Here is a 19,692-nt window from a genome sequence, read left to right on the forward strand (position 1 = left end):
ATAATATGATTGATGAGTTCATTATAATTTAAGATTCATGTATGTTGTGCATATCTAGACTAATTAAGTGTCGCTGAATGACAGTTAGCCACTTGATTTGATCAAGTGGGCCTACCCATGGGATTACAAAGGTCACTGATCTTAGGTAATGGACAGGATCGGAATGAATTAAATTAGAGTTAGCGTGCGGACCCAAAATCAAATCTAAAAATTTTGATCAATCAATTAGAAGTGGGCCCACACTATGCTTAATTAATGCAAATTCAGGAACTTATTATCAATATAAATTGTTTAGGAAATACATTGTCGTGGATTGTGTCATGTTGTTCGAATGGAATCCATCTCACCCAACCTTACAGGTGAGTAAATCTCAATGTGTTTCTCTCCATTTAAGTTAAATATAGCTATTGTGTTGATTATTGCGAAATGTTGTTGACTGATTTGGTGTTATTCCTGTTATTATTTACCTTTTATGCAACTGTGTATTATTGCATAATATACATTTCTTATTGTCACATAAAATTATATGTTGAGGTGGTTGAATCATAGCATGTTGTGGGAAAAATCCTGTCAATTGTTTTTAGCGACCACATTATTCTCGACGGTTTTAATTCGTCGGCAAAAATCAGGGCCAAATTTTCCCGAGTTAAAATAGTACACTTTTATTGATGAAATTTTCATTGATAAAAGTGATTTTGGGTTTTTTACCGACAAACCTATGTCAACTATTTTTAGCGACCACATTATTCTCGACGGTTTTAATTCGTCGGCAAAAATCAGGGCCAAATTTTCCCGAGTTAAAATAGTACACTTTTACTGACGAAATTTTCATTGATAAAAGTGATTTTGGGTTTTTTACCGACAAAATTTTTCGTCGGTAAAACTCTTACCGCAAAATTTTCCAAATATCGCGAAATTTTTTTAACTTAAATATTAAATTAGTTTTACCGATGAAAATATTCGTCGGTAAAAATATTATTCATGACGATTTTAGTTCATCGGTAAAACTAAGGGAGAAATTTTCGAAGTGCAAGGGTGAAAATTTTCAAAGCAAAAGCCAGAACACTTTTACAGATGAAACTTTTCGTCAGTAAAAACATAATTCCCAATGGTTTTAGTTCGTCAGTAAAAATCAGGGCGAAAATTTTCGAAGTAAAAAAGAGTACACTTTCACCAACGAATATTTTCGTCGATAAAAGTGATGTGGTTTTTTTTACTGATGAGCTTGTTTGTCGGTAAAACTCTTACCACGAAATTTTCCGAATACTGTGAAAATTTTCATCTTAAAAATTAACATAGTTTTACCATAAAAATATTATTCCCGACGGTTTTCGTTCGTCGGTAAAACTCGGGGCAAAATTTTTGAAGTATAAACCAGAAAACTTTTACCGACAAAACTGCTCATCGGTAAAAATATTATTCCTGATGGTTTCAGTTCGTCAGTAAAAATCAGGGCCAAATTTTTTTGAGTAAAAAAGAGTACACTTTTACTGACGGATTTAGTTCATCGGTAAAAGTGATTGTGTTTTTTACCGACAAAAAATTTTGTCGGTAAAACTCTTACAGCAAAATTTTTCGTATACTGCTAAAATTTTCTATTTTAAAAATTAAAACAGTTTTACCGACAAAACTAAACATCGGTAAAAATATTTTTCCCGACGGTTTTGGTTCGTCGGTAAAAGCCACGGCAGAAAACTTTACAAATATACATCACTTTTACCAATGAAACATTTTGTCAGTAAAAAGATGATTTTCGACGATTTTGGTTCATTGGTAAAATTCAGGGCGAAAATTTTCCAACTTAAATAGACCACTTTTACCGAGGAAAAGTTTCGTTGGTAAAAATATTTTTTCCGACGGTTTTGGTTCGTCGATAAAAATCAGGGCAAATTTTTTAGAAGGGAAATATACCTGACTTTTACCGACAAAATATTTCGTTGGTAAAAAGATTATTCCCGACGGTTTTGGTTCGTTGGTAAAAGTTAGTGCAAAAATTTTCTAAATCAAGTATACAACACTTACACTGATGAAAGTTTCTGTAAAAATATTTTTCCCGACGGTTTTGGTATGTCGGTAGAAGTCAGGGCAAAAATTTTCTAACTTAAATATACAACACTTTTACCGACAAACATTTTCGTCAGTAAAAATATTATTCCCAACGGTTTTGGTTTGTCAATAAAAGTCAGGGAGAAAATTTCCTATCTTAAATACACAACACTTACCAATGAAAATTTTCGTCGGTAAAAGTGGTTCTTTGCTTCTTACCGACGAAAATATTCATTGATAAAACTCTTTGCGGGAAAATTTTAAAATAGGAGGAAAATTAGCTTTTTACCGATGAAAATATTCGTCTGTAAATCTCTTAACGGGAAAATTTTCAAAATAGTTGGAAAATTACTTACCATTGAAAATTTTCATCAGTAAAAAAATTATTCCCGATGACAAAAAAGTTCGTCGATATAAGTGTTGTTTTATCGACAAAAAAAATTCATCGGTAAAATAGTACTTTTATCGACAAAATTTTTTTCATCAATAAAAATTTCATCGCTAAAAACAGTTTTTTATAGTGGTTATACATTGTCTCTGATAACTATGCTTAATTATCTTGATGATAAGATAAATCTTGGGGGTTATACCTCACTGCGATAGCCATTGACGCTATTAAACTGTATTCAGTATGCAGGAGACAGATGATGTATATGTCAGTGTTCAAGTAGAATAGGAGGAACCAGATGACCTTGCGACTCCATTTCTGACTTCATTTGTATTTAATTTATACTGTTGTATTTTTTAAAAGTTAAGACATTGGTTTGTATAAGCTTTCGGACTGCTAGAAATATTTGGTTTTGTATATTTGGACTCTCTCTTATACTTAATTGTTTCCATCCCACTATATTACTAACTTTGGTAAAGAAGAAAAAAAAATGTATGTGACATTTGAGCCACCATTAAAGGTTAACGCTCAGGTTTTTGGAAAACGAGTAGTGTACTTGAGTTCCAGGAACCGGGGTGTTACAACAGACTAGTCTACAGTGAGCACTTTTTCTTTTCTCTTGGCGATCGAGGGAGGAATAGGTAGTGGCTTAAGCAGGAGATGGTGAGAACTTGACTTTACTGTCGATTCCCACAGATGACACCAATTTGTTATCGTTAGAATATGGTGAACAGATGTGATTGATTGTAGAGGAGTACCTAGTGATGGAGTTGAAAGGAAATTGGAAGATGTGGACAATGAGGGGAGTCGATGATGGATTTGCACCCTTTGATGCCTAAGCTAGATGGGTAGATCTGAGTCAAAGACTTGAGCTTGGGTTTGTTTTCTTACCTTCTCTCATTTAGGGTTGCTATATTCATAGGGTCTATGGGAAATTCTAAAACCGTCATGTCTTAATAGGTTATGCTGGAGGGTCCTTATTTTGATGGAAAATTGCTTCCGAAATTGTTGTCGATCCCACCTCGGCCGTTGTGATCTTTGGCCAGGATTAGGTCAAGCCCTCTTTTTCCGGGTATGGGGCATGATCCCCTTCGGAATACTCGTACCACCTCGACAATGGTTACAAGTCAACTCGGAGCATAGAGGAAGCTTGGATCCTAAGCTCCTGGCCATGACAGTCCTTCACTTGTGATGTATACGTTCCTCGTAAGATGACTCTTCCATTTCTGAGGTATGTCCTCGCATAGCTCGGGGGGCTCATCTTGTTGCAAAAATATTGATTTTAATAAAAAATATTTTAATAATAAAATATAATATAATATAAAAAGTTGTTTTGAAAAACACTTTTCTACGGGTTTTTTAGGAATAGTCCCACATGGAAAAGAGAAGAGAAAAACCTGTGGTTTATATGAAGGATGTGTAGTATTATAATATTTACCTACCTAGTCCGTGGACTATGAACCTTGCGTGTTCCAGTGCATAGCACTAGAACACCCACGCGCACGCTCCCGCTCAGGCACGGGCATGGGCACGGGCTCGGTCTCGGTCTCGGACTCGGTCTCGGTCTAGGACTCGGACTCGGTCACGGGCTCGGGCTCGGTGCGAGGGTGTGGGCATGTGAGGCAGTGTGGCTATAGAGACGCTAGTGATGCACTTTGCACTTCGTATGTCCGCATCGTGTCGCAGAGGGTCGCTCCTTCGCGACCTTGAGCGAACCGGAGCGAGACGTGTGCGAGTCGCAGTGCGACTAAGTGGTTATGGCGGGTGGCTGGTTAGTAGAGAAACTAAAGGACTGAGAGAGAGATCTCTCAGTATAAATAAAGGGACTGAAAAGAGTTGTTGCAGCAGAAACTGTAACAGCTGAGCTATTAGTGTAGGGTTCAGCTGTAACTGCTGCATGGCTAGCCCAACAGCTAGAAAACGGCTAGTTGTTGTCTCACAACAGTCAGCATGCATCAGCTTAATGGTCCATGCACAACAGTCAGAAAACAGCCATAAAACGGCTAGTTTTTCAACAGCCAGAAATGGCTTAATGGAATTTAAGTCTCTGGACCATAACCCCCTAGCCATCATAGCCTATAAAAGGAGGACCTGGATGTGTTTCCAAATAATCTCAACTAACTCCAGCAAACCATACGAATTGAGACAGTCAGCCCCTCTCCACTCATATATTCTAGTGTTTCCAGCAACATAGCAAGGCTTAAACCTTAGCTTGAAGAATAGACTAGCGGTGTGGTCTAGAACGGTTCAACTGAACCAGTAGCTGAAGATTTGAACTGACCTGCGCAGAAGTTTTTTCTCTTATTTTCTTCTTCTTTTGGGATTTTTTCCTTTATACTGTAATACTGCCAGAAAGTGAGTAATTGAGTTCCATTTGGTGGGCCTTCGTGTTTGCTGAACGCAGACCCACACCAAGCTCATCGTATCCTAGAAGCTATTTGCCTGTAACCTACCAGCATACTCAATTCACTTGAGTAGGTACAAATAACGCTTTAAGGACAACGTTTTAGACGTGCTTCAGCCTGTCCTGATTTCTGATTATTTTGCACTTTTCGATTTCCACATTATACAGAAATACATTAATTTGTATAAAATCCAACACATCTTTTCGTCGAGAGAGTTAATTGCCTTGTCTCCAACCTTTGTGCTCTGATCAATCGAGACAGAAGCCTACCTTGGTGCTTTAGTCGCTTCAGCTTCGAGGCACTCCCCTTGTGGTTAGTCATTCTTTCCTTATGGTGGAACATTTCAATTTTGCCCATAATTGTCACCATGAAATATGATAAGTTGGTGGTCCCGCTCAAGAGCCAAGACTAGTAATACGAACAATAGGTGAATTTCAAATATGGTAAAAGGAGGTTTTGTAAAAACAAATTCAGGTAGGTTGCGGAGGAACTCCTTTCCTTTCTTTCGTTACTCTTCTTATTCGTTGGTGGAATATAAAATGTATTCTTTTACGGGAATGAAGTTAGCTTGTTGTTACTAATCTCGGCAGCCGAGTTCACTATGAGTCATGGTTAAAGACTAGCTCAACTACTCTCATTGACTCATTGGGTCCTGAGTCACGTTTGGATTTGCCTGAGTCGGTGTTTAATCAGCCCGACTCGCCTTGCCAGATTCAGGGGTGACTAGGTAGGAGGGTGACTCTTGCTATCGAACTGGATCAGGTCCTGCTAAGTCCCAATTGACTCAAATGAATTGAATCAGACTCGTTCAAGTCTCAAAACCATAATAACAATTGAATGTCCGAAACATATGCTTGAAAAATGTAGCCTTCATACTTGTACTAATTTGTAAGGAACAATTCATTTATATAATATTAAATGTGAAAAGAAAAAGACACTACAAATGATGAGCAAAGTCTATTTTTTCAGGACCGATAACATATCATTAATTCCAAAAACATAACAACGGTGATGAGAATATATATATATATATATATTTAAATGCAACTAGGGACATGGGTCCCACCAAACTGTAATCTAGACGGTGTATGCAGTAATCACAGCCATCAATGCTTCCCTAGATGTATAGGCCCATCGGACAATCTAGGCGTTTTGGGTCCAGTGTGGGGCCAAGATGGAGTCTGCTCAAACCGTGATCAACATCGCAGCAATGGCAACTGCACCCACCATCAGGACTTGATATTTAGATGCCATGATCTCATTTGCCAAACTGGGTGCTTCAGCTCCAATAGGCGGCAAAGACGGAGCTAGCAAATTCGATTGGACGGTGATTGCGAGCTTCTGACCTCCGTTGGCACAGTGCTTGGCTACTCCACAAATGTACCACTTCCTACCAGGGGTTGCAAGGGTAATTATATCATTTCCAGTAATGAGAGCTTCGTTCACCGGTGGCACAGTGCAGTCCTGGAAAGCGGTTCCATTCACCTTGAAGACATTGTGAGCTCCCGCAGGATATTTGAAAACTGCAAAATTCATTATCGGTTTTAATATTTTTCACAAATAAAGCAACATATTATCATTTAATAGTGGGTATGTGGCAAGTACAATGCACGTGATGAGAGAAAGGGGAGAGAGACACTAGAAGAAAAGGGCGTGGCTACACATGGAGAGAGAGAGAGAGAGAGAGAGAGAGAGAGAGATTCAGGCAGATATAGATCGATACAGCCATGTCCATGGGTTCACATGCCAGCCAACACGTATGGTATCGGGTTTTGGATATTAGCTCTGTAAATCGATGAGTGATATTTGCCGTATGTAAAAGAAAATCAATTATATCAACCAACTACAGAATCCTCTGAAAAATATTTATTTTGTTATTGGCTCAAACTAAAATTTTGTTGTTTTAATTTTATTTTATTTTTACCTTTAAAATTTTCACACTGATCATATGCCGGAGAACACAGTTGTATCAGCTGATACAATATGTACTAGGGTATCATCTATTGGTGGTCAAGGATATGGATACGATACATGGTAATTTAAAGCATAGATTGGCCAGATGGTTTATGAATGCATGATACGAGTCAATATTGTGTTAGAGAACATATTTACCGAGTTTATCTCCGACCCGAAAATCCTTGCCGGCAGCCCAGGCTTGATAATCGAAGTTGAAGGTCCACCCAGTGCCATCTCCAACTACGAATTCCTTAGCTAGAGCAATCGCAGGAAGGATGGCCATGATGATGGCTAAGGCATACATTTGCTTAGAAGCCATGTCAAAATGCAATCACTCAACTTAATGCTATATTAGCTCTGGTTGTCTCTTAATAGATGCTCATTGTGGGGTGGCCAAGGGACACCTTTTATAGATAGACATTCCCATGAATAACGTAGCAAAATTCTAATGACAAGCATGTACCGTTGCTAATATGGGTGCGGCCGGCCGAACCATGCAATTCTCCCTATTCGCAGAAGCCATGTGGGGCTCACTTTGATGTCTCTGAGAAATCCACTCGAATGAGTTAAGCCAACTCACATTAGGACATGAACATTAAAAAAATAATGAACATCCAAAACTCAAATCAGGCACACGACAGGAAACAGTGGAGATGGAAAGGCACACTGTTGAAACCTTCCCAAGGCCCACAGTGATGTTTATATGCTATCCAAACCATTCATAAGATCATTCCCTTTGGGACAAAATGATGGACAGTGTGAATTTCTCGGGGATATATTGGGGTGGGTTCCATATAGCTTCACGGGAGCATGGCCTGTTAAGTGTGCAATGCTCGAAAACTTTTCAGGCTCTGCGCTTTTGAGCGGTTACTCGTGGTACGTGTACCACGCTCTACTACGTACGGTGCTTCTGGGAAGATCTGTGGCCCACGTGAGGTATTCACAATAACCCACCCGTCCATCAGAAGCTTGGCCTAACTTTACCAATGAAACCAAAAATCAGCGAAAACGGAAACTCAGCAGAACTACAGCTCGGTCAGGTTGAGAGAAGACGGACCCACCCTGTTACATAAAGCAAATTCATGCGGTCCAGACCTTTAAATTTCCTGGATGAGTTTTCGGGACAAAAATCAGGCTATTTGCAACTCATTTGGGCTCGGGTGAAAATAAAGTCTTAATGTTCTCTATGATCTTATTCTACTTTATGGGCTCCACCAGAGTATCGATTGTACTTATTTGCATGCCAAGGTAACCTGAGGGGACTCGTCAGATGGACGGATTGGATGTGATATATACACCACGTGGCCCCTACTGCCGGATATCACCAAGAGCACACGGAGGTACCCGTTGCAGCGGAGTTAACCTCTTGAGTTTAGTGCTTTTAATAACGAGAAATAATATATAGTGAGCTAAATGCATGGATGCCTTCTCATGCACTACTTGCATAAGGACTTGTAGGAATGAACATGACCTATCTAGACCGTCCATTACGTCCAGTCAACTCTTCTTCCACTACCTTGGAAAAGTGATATGATTTGGTTGGTCCTAATAGTCCGTGAGACCACCCATTTCTTATAAATGATCTTGACCATCCACCTCTCAATGACACTGATTGGATAGTTTGAATCATCCGATAAGCATGAATTTTTCCAGCTAGCATATAAAGTGAGGAAGGATGATGATCAAGATAGATGTGGATGCCTACAAACCCAAATGTAATAAGGTGCATGGAAAGTTCCCATGTACCCGAGTCCACTGGATCAGATTACTTAGGATCAAACAAGTCACGTTTTGTATTTTTATGAGTTGTGTTTTGCGAATGAATTATGATTTTATAAAACTTGGGGGTAGCCTGGGATGTGCATGTGGCGCAAACTAGTGAAAAGTTATTGCGTCTTGTACAATACAGTTTGGCGTGCATACATGCCAATTCAAACCATCGAAATGGGTGGCCTCATAGTGGATGGAGTGTAGCAGAAGATTTCGTTGACTGAACAATCGGAAACAATCATTTGGTGGGCATCAAATGAAGTATTTGAAAGAAAATAAAAGATAAAGTGTGTATGAAAAGCAACGGTGAAACTACGGTGAAATGTAGAAGAAGAGATGAGAATTGATAAAGAGTTATGATGAATGAATATTGAAGACATGGTAAAGAGTGTTGTTGATGTCTTAAATCCATCAGTAATAGGGATCAACAGATTGTTGGATGCCATCGAGCAGATGTCGGTGGCATCGACAGGTGCTCGACATCTGCTCAATTCCACAAGACAAGTCAAAATTTTCCATTAACAAGTTCTTGATGGGCGGTCAATGCCATTGAAGGTCTCATCGAAGATGCACGTAGAATTGTGCAAGTGTGCAAGTTGTTTTCTATTTTGGTTGTAACACTATTAAGTATGAGAGAGAAAGATAGAAAGAGAGAGAGAGAGAGAGAGAGAGAGAGAGAGAGAGAGAGAGAGAGGTGTCTTAGGGCTTTCTAAATCATTTCTAAGCATTCAAGGGCATAGCTAGGGCTTGTGAAGTACATTTGAGGCTTCTTCGACACTACACCAAAATTCCTATTTAGGAACGACTATCGTTCCTGAACCATTTAGGAATAATTTTCAATCATTTTTAAATAGGGTGTCGCAAAAAATTAGGAATGGTTGAAAATTGTCACAAAAAGTTAGGGATTTAGAAACTGTAATTTCAGAACAATTCCAAAATAAAAAAATTAAAAAAAATAGAGACGATGGTTCTAAACCATCACAAAAAATTTGAGACGACGACCTTATTTAGGAACTGTTTTGAACCCTTATTTAGGAAGCACCAGTAAAAACCATGCAACCACTAGTAAAAGCCAGTAAAATTTTTTTTTCGATTAGATCCTATATTTTTTAAAAATATATTTAAAACCCAAAGAATGTTGCAGTATAATTAAAAATGAATATTAAACAAATAGTGTATGACTTTAGAATAAAAGATATATAATATTTACATCAATAAGTTGAAAACTAGCTTGGCCAATAAAAGATATATAATCTCCAACCTCTTTGTCCACACATCATTTCAACCAAGCATCGTTGGTACCCATCTGCAACAGTCATTGCCAAAGTCTCCATCTGTAAATTTAAGATAACAAACATATCAAGAAGTCAAACAAAAAGTTTAGCATTACATTTCATATAAGTAAAAAAAATAATAAAAAAATAAAAAAAATTAAAAAAATAAAAAAATAAAAATTATTTGGATGGAGAGCAGCTCCACCATCATCTCACCTAAATTAGGACTCATAAAATGAAAAGAACAAAACAAAAAGAAACATCAAAGCAGGTCACAAATCTTGAATGCCTACTTGCACGATGTCATGTGAAGGATCAAGTCAATAACTCGGGAGTTGCAAAACCAAAAACATAAAACTAAATTTAGAAGCAAGATCGATTAGGAATGTTCATCAGAAAGTCCCCTTGGTAAATGTCCTATTATCCTAAAAAACGAGCCAGCGTACTAATCAGATCAAGTAGGCAAGCATAACATATATTCTTTTAAATGTACTGCTTGTCAACCTCGTAAATGAACAAGAGTAGAGTGGGAAGTATGAACAACCCAAATCACATAGAAAACAACAGGGCCACACAAATCAGCTGCAAATATTATTGCTGCCCATGGATGTCACGCCCCAAACTCAGAAACTGGGCTCACAAAATTCTCGATCGCCGAATCTGGTGCCGACAGTCTCCATAATACCCCATTCTTGGCTCCCAGCGCGCATGCGCCAGATTTCGATCCTGGGATCCTACAAGGAGGATTTTCTAACGTACATTTATCTCGTAAGCAGCATAAGCACAAGTTTACCCAAATCACAAAAGCAACATCATCATCACATATCCACTAATATAAACAGTTGAATACAGTGCTGAAAGAAAAATACATATATCAAAATCAAAGCTCTAGAAGACTGTTGCATGCTTCATGCTCAATGCTACTGCAACCTAACACCACCTGCACGCATCTATCATGCATAAGCTTATAGAAAGCTTAGAGGGTGGTGTAAGTGTGTACACAAGGTAAGTGCCAAGTATTTAATACAATGCCATAATCATACAATATCAGAAATACTGGCAAGATCATGAATCATACGATATCAGAATATGCGAAAATACTGACAAGTCCATGAGTCATATAATATCAAGTACACAATATAAATCAGTTATGCAAATAAGGAGTCATAAAGAGCCAAATATCAAATGCCGAGAATGCAATGCAATATACAATTCCTGATGAGTTCACGAATACCATCAGGCATATCTAGGTCACATAGTAACCTAAAATGCTACATGTCGCGGATGCAGTATGTGATATATGGTGCGAATGAAATGACTAAGCTGGAGTGTGAAGCAGGTTGATAGTACGTAGTATCGCAGGCTACGGGGTCTATCACAAGGAATTTCTATCTAAATCAGTCTCATAACTAATTTGGATAGTTAGACTCAATGTGGTAAACTTCTAATCTCAGGTTGGTCGCGCACCCCAACCGAAATCCTGGCCATTGAGAAGGTATACATATCAATTAGTTGCACACCACCAGCCCGAGTGGATAATGAATGAATAAATGAATGAGTAAAATGCTGAGTATGTAACCCCTGCTCAATAAGTCTACATATCAGTACTGTACATCTCTAAGATCATCACCGGGGTCTAGTACACTCTATATGCAATTGTCGCCCACTAGACGCGTAACTATGCAAGTGGAAGAGACCTCACTATCCGCCTGACTAGTAGTCAGCCAATATTTACCCGGCACATTGATAGCGGACCCAATTATGAGCTGGTCAAACTCAGCCTAGCTATGCCCATTACCCTTGGGTGGGTAAGGCCACAACCCCTTCCCAACTGATCATGATACAGTGGGAGATGCGGCCTACTGGTATTCGGCACTCGGGCACTCATATATCCACTCGGTCTAGACATTGGGGCGTCTCCTGGCCACGGAGGTTTATGAATTTTCATCCAAGGACATTTATGACACCCCAATGCTAGTAATAAATTTTTGGTGTCCCATCTGGTCATCCATGACATTCCTGTGAAGGCTACGACCCTTATATCGCTAGGACGTACAGTAATCACAACACACAATGCGAGATGTATGAGTCATACAATCCAGTCATGCATCAATCCTGCGCATACCGTGCGCTCATGTGAGACAATCTCCGCCTATCAAAGAGTCTCATAACAACCTGCCTAATGACATATACAATAGTCAACCACATCTCATAACAAATATGTAGATGATGCATGTGGGCATATATCATGATGTTAAGCTGTCACATACTCATAATCAGTATCGACAACTGACACCGATAATCGGCCTCGACAATTGGAATTAGCCTCGACAATCGAAATCAGCCTCGATAATCGGAATCGGCTTTGACAATCGAAATCAGCCTCAACAGTTGGAATCGACCTAACAAAGGGCTTAAGGGAAGGTCACAATGTGGACATTCCACCATCATTGCCCATCAATGTGGATATTTAACCAACATTGCTCCCAAGGTGTGACCCTCATAGGACCAAACATATAGTGGGCCCATGGCCTCACACAAAGGCCTCATACATAACATAATGGGCTGCATACAATCTCGATTGGCCTCATACAATCATAATGGGCCTTACACATGGGTCTCATATATCACAATGGGCCGTGTCACATGGGCCTAATACACATCACATGGGCCGCATCACATGGGCCCAATACACATCACATGGGCTAAATCACATAGGCTTAATACACATCACATGGGTCGCATGACATGGGCCTAACATATAACACAATGGGCCGCTCAATGGGCCACACCAATGAGCCTCATATACATCAAGTGGGTCACATCGATGGGCCTAGAAAAGTTGATGAACCGTGTGCATACAACACACATCATGGTAGGCCACATAAATGAACGGTATAGATATACAATACATACATCAATGGTAAGCCCCACATGGTATCGTCTAAAGGTGGACAGTGCGAATATAGAATACGTACACTAAGGTGGGCCCCATCACATGGGCCTAACATACATAACAAGTAGGCCTCACAAGCACAACAATTGGGCCCCACTAGATGGGCAGCGTGGGTACAACATGCATCATGGTGGAGCACATGATACCGTCCAAACATTGTCTATGTAAATCAGCACTGTTCAAACATTGTCCATGTAATTCAGCACTATCCAAACATCGTCTAGCACCGTTCAGTACAATCTAGACAGTGTGGATGAAATAAATAAATTATGGTGGTCCCATGCTGGCAAAATAGATGGACGACTTGGAGGAATACATGCATCACGGTGGACCCCCGAGATGGACAACATGGAAAGAAGCACATGCATCAAAGTGGAGTCCATGTCCCCTGGACAGATGGACGGTGTGGAATAAATCACATATATCATAGCGGGGCATGGCAGTATCGTCCAAACAGTCTAGCACTGTCCAGCACATATGGACGGTGTGGATGAAATAAATACATCATGGTGTAGCCCACATGGCATCGTCCATAGATGGATGGTGTAAATACAAAATACATACATCATGTAGGCCCCACACATGTCATAATCGGGCCACAAACTTGCTAGTGTGACGCAGCAAGGGATGATGGGACCCACAGAACTTGGGACATCAATACAACAACTATATAACTGGTGTACACCAACCAATCTACATCCACCATCCATGGATTGAATGGTGTGGATGCATTACATCAATACAAGGTGGGCCCCACATATGTCATGGTGGGTGTGAGACCCGTATCCTAGCCCGTACCATTCCATAGGCTTCCGCGATCCTCCCAGTAGAATTCCAATGACCCGCGACGTGTAAATAGTAGTTACGCGCATCCCTAGGTTACATCTTATCGATATAAGTTGGCTTGACCCCGAGACTTATACCAGTGCGACCGCGTCGTCATCGCGGTTCTGACTCCTCTTCTCGCTCGCCGATGCAATACCTGGGCCAAGAGATGTGGGCCTGTGTTCAATTCGAGGAAAATGTCATGTGTTGCAATCCCAAAAAAATATGTCAAATCGTTTAATCAATCATGTCAAGTACAACACCCATCCCCAAGTACAACCACCCCCTTCCCTAAAGTCAATTCTCTCTCTCTCTCTCTCCACCCATCAAGTACACCCATCACTCACCCATCACACCCCATCACTCACCCATCCATCTCTCTCTTACAACCTCTCTCTCTCTCTCTTATCTCTCTCCCCCTCATTCTCCAAGCAACTGTCCATGGCTTCCATGAGAGAGTTTGGTGTGGCCTTCCTTCCTACCACCCAATCCCACCCTCCACGCTTCATCTCGACCGTTGAAATGCATTCCATGGAGCTCTAAGATGCTTTAGTGGAAGAAAGAAGGAGAGATTCGAGGTGGTTATTCATAGCATTAGATTTTTTTTATTTGAGGGCCCACATATGGTGGGACCCATCTTGATGTATGTATTGTATCATGGAGGAGCTCATAGTGGTGGAGCTCCTCCCATCATCACCGTTCTATCCCTCTCTCTCTCTCTCACCTTTTTTTGATGCTGTTGGCCCACCTTGATGGATGATCCATGCTGTTCATTTTGTGGGCCACATCGCTGTCCAAGTGGAAACCCACCTACTGGCATGTCTGATCTAGACCGTCTAGATGATGTGGGGCTGACCATGATGTGTGTGTTGTATCTACACCCTCCATCTAAGGGGCCTACGTGATATATGTGTTTTATCCCTACCATCTAAGGGCCCCACATGATGCATCTATTTTACCCCTGACTGTCCAAGATAGTGGACCTGCTGTGATGCAGGTGTGATATCCATCGTCCATCCAGCCCTAAGAAGAATGCGGCAGATTCAAATCTTAGGTGGAGTATACCATCCATCATCCAGACAAGTTGGACGTGGACGCTGACCATGATGTAAGTGTTTTCATCCCCACTGTCCAGATAGTCTGGACGTGGGACCACCTTGATGTGCGTGCTTGATCCAGGCCATCCACGTGGCGCGTGGACCCCATTTACATCGTCCGTCAAGCAAGTGTTCAGGCCCTGGACGTTAGCTGCAAGCATTTGATATATATACAGATATATAAATATTATATAAGATAATATAATATATGTATATGATATATATATATATATATATTCATATATATTTGGTGGACCACACATGGGACCCACCTACTGATTTAAAGTGGAATGGCTGGCCTGGCCACACACCAGCTATATAGCTGGTATATAGATGTCAGCAAGTGGGGTTAAGATCCAGACCGTCTGCCCATTTTCGCTGGTGGGCCACGTGTGTGGACCCCACCACGATGCATGCGTTATATCCCACCGTCCATCATCTAGACAGTGGGCCAGTTCACCCGCCAGGTATATAGCTACTATAGGCATTAGCAGTTCTGTGGGCCCATCACGATGTATGTCATCCAACCGTCCATTGAGGACCCACCTTAATGTAAGTATTTTATATCCTCGTCATCCATGCACAGGACGGTGGGACCCATGTAGTGTATGTAATTTACATCCATACCTGGATCCTAAGTAATATATATATATATATATATATATATATATGATATATATATATATATATATATATATATATATATATATATATATATATATTACACATATCTAGTGACCCCACGTGGGAATCCACCTGCTATGGGGCCAACCGTGATGTATTTGCCATCTAATCTGTCCGTCCATATACATGGACGTGGGGACCACCTTGATAGATGCCTTGCATCCACACGTGTGAGGCGCTACCTTGATTTATGTGTTCAGTCGTCCATCTGGATGATTCATGTGGTGGACCCACATTTGATGTGTTTTTTATCCAAGCCGTCCACATGTTTTGCCAGCATGGGACCACCATGATGTATTTATTTCATCCACACCATCCAAATTGTGTTGAAGGTGCTGGACAATGTTTGGAGAGTGCTAATCATCATTAGTGAGCCATGTGCCCCATTGAATGATAGTGTACAATGATACACATGTTACACCTGCAACTATTGAAATGATTTTTGGTGTAATCCAAGCTCTCACTTGGGGCCCATTGGTGTAGCCAGTTGATGCGGCCCACTTGATGTTTATGAGGCCCATTGGTGTGGCCTGTTGATGCGGCCCACTTGATGTTTATGAGGCCCATTGGCACGACCCGTTGATACGACCCACTTAATATATATGAGGCCCACCTTAATGTATTTTTAGTCCATCCATGAGGCCCACCTTAATGTATTTGTGGCCCTCCAACCTTGATGTATTGGTGGCCCATCCATGAGGCCCACCTTGATGTATTTGTGGCCCATCCATGAGGCCCACCTCGATGTATTTGTGGCCTACTCGAGAAGCCCATATGTTCGGCCCAATGTGATATATTTGTGACCCACTTGGCGAGGCCCACTATGATGTGTTCGTGACCTTTGATGAGGCCCGATGTAATGTGCTGAGGCCCATTGTGATGTGTATTAGGCCCTTGTGTGAGGTCATGGGCCCACGATACATTTGGCTCTATGTGGGCCACTCCTTGGGAGCAATGTTGGTTAAACGTCCACGTTAATGGGCAATGATGTTTAAATGTTCACATTTTGACTTCTTTGGCTGATTATCAAGGCCGATCCTAATTATTGAGGCTAATTACCAATTCTGATTGTCGAGGCCGATTTCGATTATTGAGGCCGATTTTGATTATCGAGGCCGATTCCGATTATCGAAGCTGATTGTGGAGGCTGATTCTGATTGTGGAGGCTAATTCCGATTATTGAGGTCGATTCCGATTATCGAGGCCGATTCCGATTGCTGAGACCGATTGTTGAGGCCGATTATCAGGCCGAATATCGTTGCCAATTATCAGTGCCGATTGTCGATACCGATTATGAGTATGTGATAGCATAACATCATGTACATACCCATACGGATCATCTACATGTTTATTATAAGATGTGGTTGACCATTGCATATGTCATTGGGTAGGTTGTTATGAGACTCCCTGATAGGCGGAGATTGTCTCATATGAGCGCACGGTATGTGCAAGATTGATGCATGACTGGATTGTATGACTCATGCATCTTGCATTATGTGTTGTGATTACTATACGTCCTAGCGAAATCAGGGCCGTATCCTCCACAGGCATGTCATGGATGGCTAGATGAGACACAAGAAATGTTTGATTCAAGCATCTGGGTACTTTGGATGTCCGTGGGTGAAAGTCCCTAAACCTCCAAGGCTAAGAGATGCCCTATGTTGAGACCAAGTTGATACATGAGCGCCCGAGTGCCGAATACTAGCAGGCCGCATCTCTCACTTTTTTGTGGTCGGTTGGTAAGAAGTGGTGGCCTTACTTGCCTGAGGATAGTGAGCATAGCTAGGCTGATTTTGACTAGGTCGTGATTGGGTTCGCTATCGACGTGCAGGGTAGATATTGGCCGACTACTAGCCAAGTAGATAATGAGGTCTCTTTCACTTACATGGTTGCGCATCCAGTGGGTGGCAATTCCATGTAGAGTGTACTAGACCTCGGTGATGATCCCAGAGATATATGGTACTAATATGTAGACTTATTGAGTAGGAGTTGTATACTCAGCATCTTACTCATTCATTCATTCACTATCCACTCGGTCTGGTGATGCGCAACTATTTGTTACATATACCTAACCTGAGATCAGGAGTTTACCACATTGAGTCTGACTATCCAAATTAGATATGGGACTGGTTTGGATAGAAGTCCTTTGTGATGGACCCCATCACCTGCGATACTATGATCTCGACTCCACATTCCTACATGGTCATTCGCACCACATATTGCATTGCATCCTTGACATCTGATATTTGGCTCTCTATGTCTCCGCATTACATAGTTGATTTACAATGTTCCCTCAGTATATGATGTTGGCTTATTATGTTTTTACATTGAATAGCCTAGATAAGGCTGATGATATTTATGGACTTATCAGCATGTTTCTAGAATACTCTGATATTGTACGATTTATGGATTGCCTGTATTTTCACTTACTCTAATACTTATATGCTTGACACGTGCATCATACACACTTACATCATCCTCTAAGATTTCTATAAGCTTATGCACGATAGATGCGTGCAGGTGATATTAGGTCGCAGCAGCGTTGAGCTTGGAGCATGCAGCTGTCTTCAGGAGCTTTGATTATTGATATATGTATTTCCCTTTCAGCATTGTATTCAGCTATTTATATTAATGGATATGTGATAGTGATGTTGCCTTTGTGATTTGGGTAAACTTGTGGTTATGCTTATTACGAGTAAAATGTACATTGAAAAATTCTCCTTGTAAGATCCCATGATTGAAATCTGGCATATGAGCGCTGGGAGCCGAGAATGGGGTACTACGGAGGCTGTCAGCACTGGATTCAATGATCGGGAATTTTATGAGCCCGTTTTTTGAGTTTGGGGCGTGATAGTCAGGTCCACGTCCAATGGGTGGATGGTTAGGATATAACACATACATCAGATGGCCCACACAACTTGTTGACATTAGTCAGCAGTGGGACCCACCATCCTGGACAGGTGGACGGAGTGGATATAAAATAAATACATCAAGGTGGGTCCCATCCCACACGTGTAGCACATGTGGGGTGGGCCTCACACACTGCCATGAGAATGAATAGCGTGGCTACAAATACATCAAGGCAGGGCCTGCACAACACCGTTCAACAATAGACGGTGTGGCATATAGATACATCACGGTGGCCCCTGCATGGACGATGTAAATAAAACCCATATAGCATGGTGGGCTTCACGTCCCCAAACGGATAGACGGTGGATGATTAGACCCCACTTGCTGACGTTAAGGCAGTAGTAGCTGCATGCTGCGTGGGGTCCACATAGATGGACAGTGTGGATCAATGCATACATCACAGTGGTCCAAACAGCACCATCCAAATGGACGATGTTGATAAAACCCAAACATCAGTGATCGACCCTACCTAGCACGTACAGATGGATGCCTGGATGACATGGATTTACTGATCAAGTGGGCCACATTATCCCCAAAAAAAAAGGGAAGAAAGAGAGATAGAGATGTGAGAAGGGGAGGGACCCCACCACTATGGGGCCTCCCTATACAATGTATACATCAAGATGGGTCGCACCATAAGTGGGCCCTTAAACCATGAAAACTAAATGCTATGAACACCCACCTTTGATCATGGACTTCTCCTTCCACCGATGCATTCTAAAGCTCTAAGGGATGCATTTCAACGGTTGAGATGATCTTTGGAGGGTGGGATTAGATGGTAGGAAGGTGGGCCATACTAGCTCTCTCCCATGGAGCTTGGATGCTTCTCTTGGGAGCTTGCTTAAAAATGGAGAAATGAGAGAGAGAGAGAGAGAGAGAGGATGGGATGTAAAGAGAGAGACGGGGATGGGTGTGAGTGATGGAGTGATGGGGAGTGAGCGATGGGTGTACTTGATAAGTAAGGGTTGTAAGAGAGAGTTGACTTTGGGGATGGTGTTGTACTTGACATTTGATGTTTAATGTGTACTTGATTAATGGGATATATTTTCTTGGAATTTACAATGCACGACATTTTTCTTGAACTGACCGCAGGCCCACATCTCCTGGCTCGGGTATTGCCTCAGTGCACGAGATGCAGCGTCGGAACCACGACGATGGTGTAGTTGCAAGGATACAAGTCTTAGGTCAGGCCGACTCTGGAATACGAGATACGACTCAAGGCCACGTGCAACTACTAGCTACGCGTTGAGGGTCACCGAAATTCAACCAGGATGATCGCGGAAGCCCGTGGAACGATACGATCTAGGATACGGGCCTGACAATAGAAGTGCCGGTAAAGGCCGCACCATTATAACGATCTTAGCTATTGACTAATGGCTAT

The 19,692-nt window shown here is 41.4% G+C and overlaps 1 protein-coding gene across 1 annotated transcript; it reads right to left on the bottom strand.

Moving 5' to 3' along the window:
* Nucleotides 1–6,024: 6,024 nt before the first annotated feature.
* On the bottom strand, nt 6,025–7,114 carry LOC131232414 (blue copper protein 1a-like). The gene is made up of 2 exons (XM_058228634.1): nt 6,952–7,114; nt 6,025–6,362 (listed from the first exon to the last, which is right to left on the bottom strand). Exons 1-2 carry the CDS (start codon nt 7,112–7,114, stop codon nt 6,025–6,027), a joined length of 501 nt encoding a protein of 166 aa, XP_058084617.1.
* Between the last annotated feature and the right edge of the window lie 12,578 nt (nt 7,115–19,692).

The sequence above is a fragment of the Magnolia sinica genome, chromosome 18 (assembly GCF_029962835.1).
Source record: "Magnolia sinica isolate HGM2019 chromosome 18, MsV1, whole genome shotgun sequence".
In the NCBI taxonomy this organism is placed as follows: Eukaryota; Viridiplantae; Streptophyta; class Magnoliopsida; order Magnoliales; family Magnoliaceae; genus Magnolia; species Magnolia sinica.

Bases quoted from the DNA above. Each gene is read 5' to 3' on its own strand.
- LOC131232414 (XM_058228634.1), bottom strand. From the start codon at position 7,114: ATGGCTTCTAAGCAAATGTATGCCTTAGCCATCATCATGGCCATCCTT. The intron at 6,363-6,951 runs GTAAATATGTTC...TGAATTTTGCAG, and splicing joins TCGGGTCGGAGATAAACTCG to TTTTCAAATATCCTGCGGGA.